Source organism: Sinocyclocheilus rhinocerous, unplaced genomic scaffold (assembly GCF_001515625.1).
Source record: "Sinocyclocheilus rhinocerous isolate Xijiao unplaced genomic scaffold, SAMN03320098_v1.1 scaffold1441, whole genome shotgun sequence".
NCBI classification, from domain to species: Eukaryota; Metazoa; Chordata; class Actinopteri; order Cypriniformes; family Cyprinidae; genus Sinocyclocheilus; species Sinocyclocheilus rhinocerous.
The window spans coordinates 1,945,646-1,955,924 of NW_015654063.1; the positions used below are offsets into that span (position 1 = coordinate 1,945,646).

Sequence of the window (10,279 nt, forward strand, 5' to 3'; positions counted from 1 at the left end):
AATATTATTAAAAAGGAAGTAAACTGTAACCAACAGAGCACTCAGTATTCTGGGAAGTTTGTGTGTATTGGGAATCATATTTTTTTTCAAATAAAGCCAAGGTAACACTCATTTTACACACAGCACACAGTGAAAATGACATGAATATGACAGTGGGCAAATGGATAAAGGGCAGCATAATTTAAAATCACGAATTTAATGTTTAAAGCATTTAATTTGCACAGACAGAAAGTCACGCAGAGAACACGCGATCATGCAGGTCACATGCACACTTCACAAGATCTCAGCTGGATTCGACTAAGTTTGCAAGGTTTGTGAAATTAAAGTGCCATTTTCAAATATCGGCATCGGCCTTGGTGATATATCGGTCGACCACTAGTTATGACCATTGATTTGGCCCACCATGTCTTACCATAAGTAGGGGGAAAATAGGAAGAAACACATGCCATTGAAGCATATCTTCGTTGTAATATAATATAGTTAAAAAAATGCAAAAATGATGTGCTATAGTTAAATATAATAATACCGCCCAGCCCTACAAACCTACCTTCTGTGTTTCCCCAGATTACGTCTGCAGTGAGTTCGGAGACTCTTGTCATCCCAGTTGTCATGGAGAAGCCATGGAGGTTATGGGGGGCATTGGAGGCGTGTTTGCTGACCATGTGCGCCTGGTCCTGGGGAGTCTGCCGTGTCTCCCTGCTGGCCCTCATTCTGACCTTCCACCTGTATGGAGGCTTCATCTTGCTGGGACTCATCCTGGCCTCTGTGGCCGGCATCCTGTACAAGTTCCAGGACGTGCTGCTCTACTTTCCCGACCAGCCCTCATCCTCACGCCTTTACGTTCCAATGCCAACGGGAATCCCCCACGAGAATGTGTACATCCGCACCAAAGATGGCGTGCGGCTCAACCTCATCCTGCTCCGTTGGACCGGCGAAAACCCTGCCTCTGCTCCCACCATTTTATATTTCCACGGCAATGCAGGGAACATCGGCCACCGTGTCCCAAACGCGCTGCTCATGCTGGTCAATGTGAAGGCCAACGTGGTGCTGATGGACTACAGAGGCTACGGAAAGAGCGAAGGAGAACCTAGCGAAGAGGGACTGTACCAGGACGCCGAGGCCACCTTGGATTACGTCATGACCCGGCCGGACATCGACAAGACCAAGGTGGTTCTATTCGGCCGCTCATTGGGTGGCGCCGTGGCCATCCGTTTAGCATCGTGCAACCCACATCGAGTGGCTGCCATCATGGTGGAGAACACTTTCCTGAGCATCCCGCACATGGCGGCCACGCTGTTCTCTTTCTTCCCCATGCGTTACCTACCGCTCTGGTGCTACAAGAACAAGTTTCTGTCCTATAGATATGTTGCACTGTGCCGTATGCCATCTCTCTTCATTTCGGGCTTATCAGACCAACTCATCCCTCCGGTGATGATGAAACAGCTGTACGAGCTGTCACCGTCTCGGACTAAACGCCTCGCCATCTTTCCCGAGGGTACGCACAATGACACCTGGCAGTGCCAGGGTTATTTTGCCGCCCTAGAGCAGTTTATGAAAGAGCTTCTTAAAAGCCATGCCCGAGAAGAGACGGCCCAGGGGACGGCCAACGTCACCATAATCTAGAACAGTAACTACTGTTGACTGCTTTAAATCTGGACCCTCTCAGATAGAATGTACAATTTATTCTCTCTTTTTTTATTATTTCTCTTCTCCCCATCTTCATAAGCTCTTTCTTTCCATTGATCACACACCAAGAATTCACTAGTTACAATTTAATTTATTTAATAGAGAAGGCTGAATTTTTTAAGACTTCAGAATATTTTTTGTCAGTTTTTATATTAAGTATGAATGCATCTGCCTCAAGAATGCAATGCCCTCACAGTCCTTTTCTTTATTTGCTGACAATTTTTGCCCTCAAAAGTATACTTAAATCCCTACCACCTGCAAACGCAATTGGAAATAGTTATTTGCCTAATCACAATGGTCAGAACTACTTTCTGAGCTTGAACTGTTCAGTTTAGGCATCGGTTTTAGAGTAGTGGTTTAAAATTCACGAGTAACATCATAATGTCTGTGATTAACATTGCTTAAGACTAGGGATGCACCGAAATTAAAATTCTTGGCCGAAGCTGAACAAAATGACAGGAAAATTACAATACTATAATTTATGAATGTCGATGGAGTTGTTGCTTTTTCTCGGCTTTTATTTGGGCAGAAACACGCAGGAAGATCTCAGTGCTTCTTTTTGTTAACAACAGCATGCAGCTTTATAAATGATTCTCATTACGAATTTGGGAAGATGTTTGTTTCACGTATCACATTGTCACATGCCTTTAAAAAAAATTCACAAAAATGTTACTGAGCAACTGACGAGTAACACAGTTTTAGCGCAGATTTTCCTCGCTTTGGACTTTGAACCCTGGCGCCGCGAGCTCGTGCAGCGCTGTCAGAATACATGCAATTCGTGCGTGCATTAGAAAATATATGCGTGCATTAGAAAATATAACATTCTGCAGTTTATTTACTAATCGTTTGAGGCCATTTTGCGATTCCAATCATCGTACCGTAGCCTAACCACCAGCATCAGCCACCTCTTCTTCTCATCGGAGACGTGATGCAGCTCTAAACAGTCTCTCGCTGTCGGTTTTTAAATACGTTCACACTGCCGACATGTTTGCTGCATTAGTGTGTGCCTCTATTTGATCGCGTTAGTCATTGTTCGGTACATATTCGGCCTTTTCGCTTATTCGCATTTCATGCATTCAATCTTCTGTACCCAGCTGTAATGTTTTGGAGCTTTATTTTATCATACTGCCTTCTTCTTTTACGGAAGGTTTAAAATCGACTCAGGAAATCGGCTCATTGTGGTTTGATCCCATGTTTTGGATTTGCATATGGAGCTGTGTGTGAGAAGTATAGATTTCTATACTGATTTTCATGTGGGCTACAGTTCACTGTATGGAAATACCAACACAACAAGCCTAAAGTATGTTTACTCTCTCTCAGGCTTAGTGGTCTTCTGAAAGTTAGAGAGAAATCGCACATAGCAGCTGCTTGACAGTGTTCCAAGCACAGTCCATTTGCACAACTTGTAAATAAGATCTTTCCCTTCTTTTAATAAGGTCAAGTGCTTAACATCAGATCTTTACCAGTGACCTGCTTTGTTTGGATCATGTTGAAAAACCTGCCCATTGTTGACTTGCACTGTTACATGCATTTTCCTTTAAAAAGCAGAAACATTCACAACAATGTAAGGATTAATTAACACAAAAATGAAAATTGCTATCATTCACTCACCATTTATGCCTTTTCATACTGTATGACTTTTTTTTTCTCAGTGGAACAAAAAGGAGAAAGTTTGAAGAGTACATTAGTCACTCTTTTCCATGCAGTTGCAGGTAGAAGACTCAAGCTTCTTCAAAAGGACTCCTTAATAAAAGTCTAAGTATCTTAAAAGTTGGCCATATGACTTATATGTTGAAGTCACACAATGAAAGACAGCTGAGAAGTTTTGCTGTTCACTAAAAACTAGTGCTGGGCGGTATACCGGTTCATACCGAATACCGGTGTTTATTTTTGTTATGATATGAATTTTTAAAATACCGCAATACCGGTGTATGTCGCTTAAACAACGTTCGGAACGCGACACCGTTTGAAAGGGGTCACTTTTCACTGTTTCACTGTGGTTTTAGTGTGGTATTTTTTGACAATATTCACTCATCATGACAGTAATATAGGGCATTCTAAGTCCATATACTGCAGTATTTCCTCTCTCAATCAGTAGAAAATATGGTTAACACCCGGTCATGCATGAAGAAAAAAAATAACCGGTAACACCGTGAAACCGGTATAATTTTGAAAAATACCATGATGTAAATTTTTGGTCATACCGCCCAGCACTACTAAAAACTATTTTCCAGTGAGTTGAATCTGTCAGAATTATGAGATCTTTGTTGCAAAACAGATTCATTCAGAAGGTTCTCTCATGAACTCATGATGATTCAGTGAAGAACAAATACAATTTCAGTCTATTCCTTATAGAAAGCTATTATATGTCTATGGAAGACTTGGAATATAGACCGCAAGTCATCTTGAAAGATTCTGTCCTCATTCATCGTAGTTGAAGCACCAGCACCTTCTTTGAAATATCTCCTTTTGTGTTCCACAGAAGAAAGAAAATCATACCAGTTTGAGAAAGTAAATGCTGGCAAAATTATCATTTTTCTCAACTATTTAATGTATCGAATCAGGGGTAAGGACATGAGGTTTGTGTTTCTGTAGTCTCACATTGATGGTTGACTGTCAAGCACCCATTAAAAGTGAACGGTGGACTTTGCAAAACTGGCCCATTATGTAGTGTTGGATCCATGAACATCCAAGTCTGTAAGTATTGCATGCTTTAGATTGCTCCGCACATTTCGTTTAGCTCTGATGCATTTTTACGCTCACGTCTGTTGTAATGCGTGAAAACTGCCTGTGAATTTTAAGATGACAGATTTCAAGGCAGAGTGATCCTATGTCAGTTTGCATGCTAATATTGCTATCTTCAATCCAGAGGTTATGTCAGGCTTCCAAAGTCCACCTTTCGGGATTTGACGGGTTCTTTTGGGCCCCGTCGTTCTCAAGGGTGCTTACGAGATTGTATAGTAGCACAGCTGAGCTTTAGATGTCTTCAGTTATGTCTAGTATTATTTATGGTTATTAGTTATGTAGTGACAGGACAGTTGTAATTGAGTAAGAAGTGGAACCAGCCAATGCAAGAGAAAAAGTTCCCAAGACGTCAGCATTTGGATGGTTTCAATACATAAGATACTTTTGTACATTAGTTTATTGGCCTTTTGATTTTAAAAGAAATATTCGTAATGGTCATTATTGATTGTATAGGACTAATTCATAAGAACTGCCTCTAAACCTTATAGGAAATCATTTCTAATTAAAGTGATTTGCAATGTGACATTTAGTTGAACTCAAAGTGACGTGCCATGATACCTTATTGAATGTCTGTGTGGTTGAGTGTAAACCTTGAAACAAAGATGCTGAAATATGATAAAATAATGAAAATACTACTTAAGAGTTTACTAGATTTGACTAACACACCATTGGCATGTTCTGGCCATTCTCTGGGGCTAGTTTGTATGTTGAAATCTCATTTCATCTTGTTCATAAACTGAATATATGAAATAATATAAAGTGCTGCTCATGTTTTATATTTGCTTTTTACAGTAAATAGCAGAGCGGAAAGATTCAGTTCTGAATGTGCAAGGAGGGTTTTCTTATTCTTTCGACATTTGTGTTTTGAGCTATGGATTTTCTATTCAAATCATTTGTTCATGTACATACAATTGAAACACACTTTCTATTTTCTGTGTGGTGACATGCAATAAAGAAATCAAACCCTTCTGATAACTTGGCTGCATGAGTCTATTTGTACTTTGAAGCCGATGGTTCCTGTTTCTGGTTTTCACTGTGGAAACTCCACTTTAAAAAGAACGAAACTGATGGGTTTTTTTTGGTTTATGCTTGATTTTATACCAATAATAGCTTTCCTTTCGCTTGTCACTGTCATTTATATTCTTTCTTATGTGCTATTAATTTATGGTTAACAAGTCTATGTATGACATTTTCATTTATCTGCCATTTTATCTTTGCACATTTGACGGCAGTTTGTCGGAACAGCCACAAAGCAAGTGGTGACAAAGCAACTTTCGGTTGCAGTGCAGTGTTAAATACCGTGGGTGTGGACCGCTCGGCAGGAAAGGGACTCAAAAACCAGACTGTTAGCTGGAGAACTGTTGCAGACAGGACTTTTTTGGTGAGTGCAGTCGCTTTTGTACTAAGTTTGATCCCAGGAGTTTTCCTCTATACCACATCAACAAATATCAGCTTGAAGAGGAAGGGTAGTTATGTGTTAGAGTCTGATCCAGGATTTTTCTTAAAGAAATGTATGCTAAGAGCTTCAGAGGAATATTCATGCCATTTGAAGGTGAATTGGATTCAGCAGGCATAGCAAAAAACTCCAGACAGGCTTCTTTCTGAGTAGAAACCTCTCACTGTAAGGATGATGTTTTGAGGTGGGTTGAGATCCTTAAAGAAATGGAGCTTCTTCAGAATCTGTATATTTGCTGTTCAGGCTACATTTGTTCACTACTAACCATATTTTCTAAAAGTTTGTTTCCACCATGCCTGCTGAAGATGTTGGTCCAGGTCGGGGTGAAAGGAGAAGGTTGCCCTGGCTGTTTCTAGTGCTGGTGATTGCTGCCATCACCTCCTCTTCCCTGTCTGTGATCTCCCTGTACCATGTGCTGGCCCTGCAGGCTGAGGTGGAGGGTTTGAGAGCTGAGGTGGTCCGCAAGAGAGAGGAGCAAAGCGGGACACTAGAAGAACCCGTAAAGGGGGCAGAAAAACAAACCCATCAGCATGAAGAAGAAGAGAGCAAAGAGAGAATTGAGGTTTGGACCACAATACATGTATATCATATGTCCTTCTAAAATGTTGTGTCTTTTAAATGTGATGGAATTTGAAGGAACTGCATTAGTAGCAGTTAGTTAGTTGTCACTTGGGAAAACTGTCTGAGGAATTATATCTCAGTTAAAGGGATAGTTCACCCAAAAATGAAAATTTGATGTTTATCTGCTTACCCCCAGGGCATCCAAGATGTAGGTGACTTTGTTTCTTCAGTAGAACACAAATTATGATTTTTAAGTCCAGCCGTTGCAGTCTATCAGTCGTATAATGCATGGCAATGGTAACAAAATCTATGAGAGTAAAAAAAACATGCACAGACAAATCCGAATTAAACCCTGCGGCTCGTGACGACGCATTGATGTCCTAAGACACGAAACGATCGGTTTGTGCCAGAAACCGAACAGTATTTATATCATTTTTTAACCTCTAATACACCACTATGTCCAACTGTCTTTGGGCGTCACCACTCCCGAATGAGTTCGCGCGAGAGAACGTAATCTTTTAGTTTTAAGTCGGTTTGAACAAGCCGGATAAGCACAAGTAAGTGCCATTTTGATTAGCCGTCGTACCTACAATGACTGTGCAAACAATGAACAATGAGTGACGTATACGCGCGAGAGATCACTTCCGGCGCTTGCGTAAACTACGCCAGAACGCGTACACACCTCACGCACCGGATGCCTGTCTGGAATCGAGAGTCCTATGGCTTGTTGGAGAACGCATGTCCTCTAAACAGGAACTAATATTGTCAATATTCAGCTCAAGTCAGTTCAATAACAATGTTATAAAGTTCATCAACTGAGCTGGGTAGTAACTGATTACATGTAATCTGGATTACAGTATGTAATCAGATTTTAAAAAATCAAGTGCTCAAAATCAGATTACAGTTACTTTTTGTGGATTACATGTTTACATATTATTCACACAATGGCAGGAAATCATTCATAATTTATTGATTCTCCCTAATTCTGCTTTTAAATGGATTCCCAAATGTTATATCTCTGAGGAAGTTAATATTTCAATAATTTAACAACACATTGGCATGCTTACTGTTCCATGTCGCTTAACGGTCACATTGGCATGCAGGTAAACAAATATTTCTGTTTTTAGTGTTTAATTAATGATTAGCTTTTTATCAGACCTTGCTTTTTGCTAGAGTCATGAAAGGGTTCATTCTACTGTGAAAACACACTGTAACTTTCAGAACTCAAAACTTCATTTCCAGTCCAAAAAGATCATTTGTTATAACTGGCCTTCAATTACATGTTCTGCAACTTTGTGGCGCCACACTGACAAATTCATCAACACGTCATCCATAACATGTCAGTGATGTCTGTCCAGAAACATGCAGTGGTGAGGTAATAAGAGGAAAGCTGCAGAGATGTAGCACCTACAACTCTGCATATCCATCTGAGAAATCCCAGTGTTAAAATAGGGCACAGCATTTAATTTGAACAAAGTCCCTGATTATTTTGGTCTGATTTTACAGCCTAATCTCACAAGAAAAATTAATGAATTTACGAAGTGGCAATTTCGTATGAAATCGTACAATGTGGAATGTATGAAAATGTAAAATAAAAAAATAAAAATGAGCATAGAGACCTACTCCTTACCCAACCTCTAAACATAGCTGTCACTCGTACAAAAACGTATAATTCGCTAAAACGTAAAATACCTATGAAGTGCCATGATATTGTGTTGGATCTTAACAGTGTGAGCGGCACATGCCAGCTCAGATTGTTTTATGTTTCTATCGTAATGTTTAAACTATTATGGAAAAAAAGAGACATTTAAAATCTTGAAAATCTGACCCAACAGCAAAAATTACTTTTTATTTATTTACTTATTTTGTCAGAGTTTGCTTTGGAAATATGCACAGCCATCCCATGGCAAGTCGGACTGAAGCGTGGCACAGCTCTGGAGGAAGAGCAGGGCACCATTTTAGTCAAAGAGGAAGGATTCTTCTTTATCTATAGTCAGGTATATACATTCTCAATGTATGACACATTCTTGAGTTTTTTTGGCCTCGTTGAAACATCCCAACACCGTGCTCAGTGTTTTTTTCCTCATTATTTCAAGCTCTCCTTTTCCCAGGTTTACTACACAGACTCTACGTTCGCTATGGGCCACATCGTGATTCGTATAAAGAAGAACGTCGTCGGAGACGAGAGTCAGCACGTTGTTCTGTTCCGCTGTATTCAGAGCATGAATCGAGTCAATCACTTCAACACCTGCTACACTGGAGGTGAGTGTGGAAAGTCCTGCTACTTTATCAGTGTTACAAAAGAGTGTAATGTATCTGGACACTTTACGTGTAAATCTCATTTTCATTATTATGAATATATTTTATAATATTGGTTCTTTTAATATACAGTATGATGATGTATAAGGAGTTTTTTTTTTTTTTTTTCAAATTACATTAACAAACATTTAGGAACCTTGTGGTCCAAAAATAAGCTCCATTTCCTTTAAGCAAAATATAATTGCTTACATTCTTATTTCTTTCTTGTGGTTTTGGGTTGAAATATGACCCAGACATGTTCTTTTGTGACAAGACCACATTTGTTACCACAGAGTCAGGAAGTCCAGAAATCGCATAAGACCAGTAAATGCATGACAGATATATTCAGAAAATTCCAAATATGACATATAATTACTTTTTGCTTTCAAAGTGTGTATTTTAAATATAATGTACTGCTGTGAATACTATTAATGTGATGTAAATGTCTTATAGAGAAGTACTATGCATATATGAATAAATATATAATGTATCTGTTATTACAAATGAATGTAACCGAGCATGTGATGTGCAGGCGTAGTGAAGTTGGACTCTGGGGACAGACTGGAGCTTCTGATACCTCGAACCCATGCAAATATCTCTCTGGATGGGGATTCCACCTTCTTAGGAGCAATAAAACTGGCCTGACAATGGAGAAAGACTTTGGATCAGACACTGTATGAGATTAGATATGCTGTTATACTTATTCATAAGGATAATTATTGACATTCCCTGGACTTCATGAATACAAGAGCTGCTTTATGCTGTGGAGTATTCTTAAAAATGTCTTCATTGAATTACTTTGTATCCAGTTACTTTGGTTCACACTTCAGTGGCATTCCATCAGACATGCACAAAATTGGCATTATTTACTATATTGAAGTTCCTCTATGTCATGATTATAATGTCAGGATTCATCATAATGTTTTATCAAAATATAGTTACATGTATGCTTTAGAAATGTCTTCCCTCTTTGAAGGCCTCTTTGTTTTTCACATCTCTAACCACCTGACTCGTTCAGGTGTGTAACAACCGTCTCTCACAATCCAGTCAGTTCCTGCTGGATAAAATCATACTATTAATGTGATGTAAATGTCTTATAGAGAAGTACTATGCATATATGAATAAATATATAATGTATCTGTTATTACAAATGAATGTAACCGAGCATGTGATGTGCAGGCGTAGTGAAGTTGGACTCTGGGGACAGACTGGAGCTTCTGATACCTCGAACCCATGCAAATATCTCTCTGGATGGGGATTCCACCTTCTTAGGAGCAATAAAACTGGCCTGACAATGGAGAAAGACTTTGGATCAGACACTGTATGAGATTAGATATGCTGTTATACTTATTCATAAGGATAATTATTGACATTCCCTGGACTTCATGAATACAAGAGCTGCTTTATGCTGTGGAGTATTCTTAAAAATGTCTTCATTGAATTACTTTGTATCCAGTTACTTTGGTTCACACTTCAGTGGCATTTCATCAGACATGCACAAAATTGACATTATTTACTATATTGAAGTTCCTC

At 39.3% G+C, this 10,279-nt stretch overlaps 2 protein-coding genes across 2 annotated transcripts in view; both read left to right on the forward strand.

Annotated features, from left to right (window-relative positions):
- LOC107716805 (protein ABHD13) overlaps nucleotides 1–2,136 on the forward strand; it is a 9,286-nt gene extending 7,150 nt beyond the window's left edge. The window contains exon 2 of the mRNA XM_016523377.1: nucleotides 565–2,136. Coding sequence (XP_016378863.1) covers nucleotides 610–1,623 — 1,014 coding nt within the window. The 5' untranslated portion in view covers nucleotides 565–609 and the 3' untranslated portion in view covers nucleotides 1,624–2,136. The remainder of the gene's footprint in view (nucleotides 1–564) is intronic.
- Nucleotides 2,137–5,827: 3,691 nt separating this feature from the next.
- Nucleotides 5,828–9,771, forward strand: LOC107716763 (tumor necrosis factor ligand superfamily member 13B-like). The gene is made up of 5 exons (XM_016523311.1): nucleotides 5,828–6,071; nucleotides 6,168–6,449; nucleotides 8,284–8,445; nucleotides 8,560–8,710; nucleotides 9,279–9,771. Exons 2-5 carry the CDS (start codon nucleotides 6,180–6,182, stop codon nucleotides 9,389–9,391), a joined length of 696 nt encoding a protein of 231 aa, XP_016378797.1. The 5' UTR covers nucleotides 5,828–6,071; nucleotides 6,168–6,179; the 3' UTR covers nucleotides 9,392–9,771.
- Nucleotides 9,772–10,279: the final 508 nt, after the last annotated feature.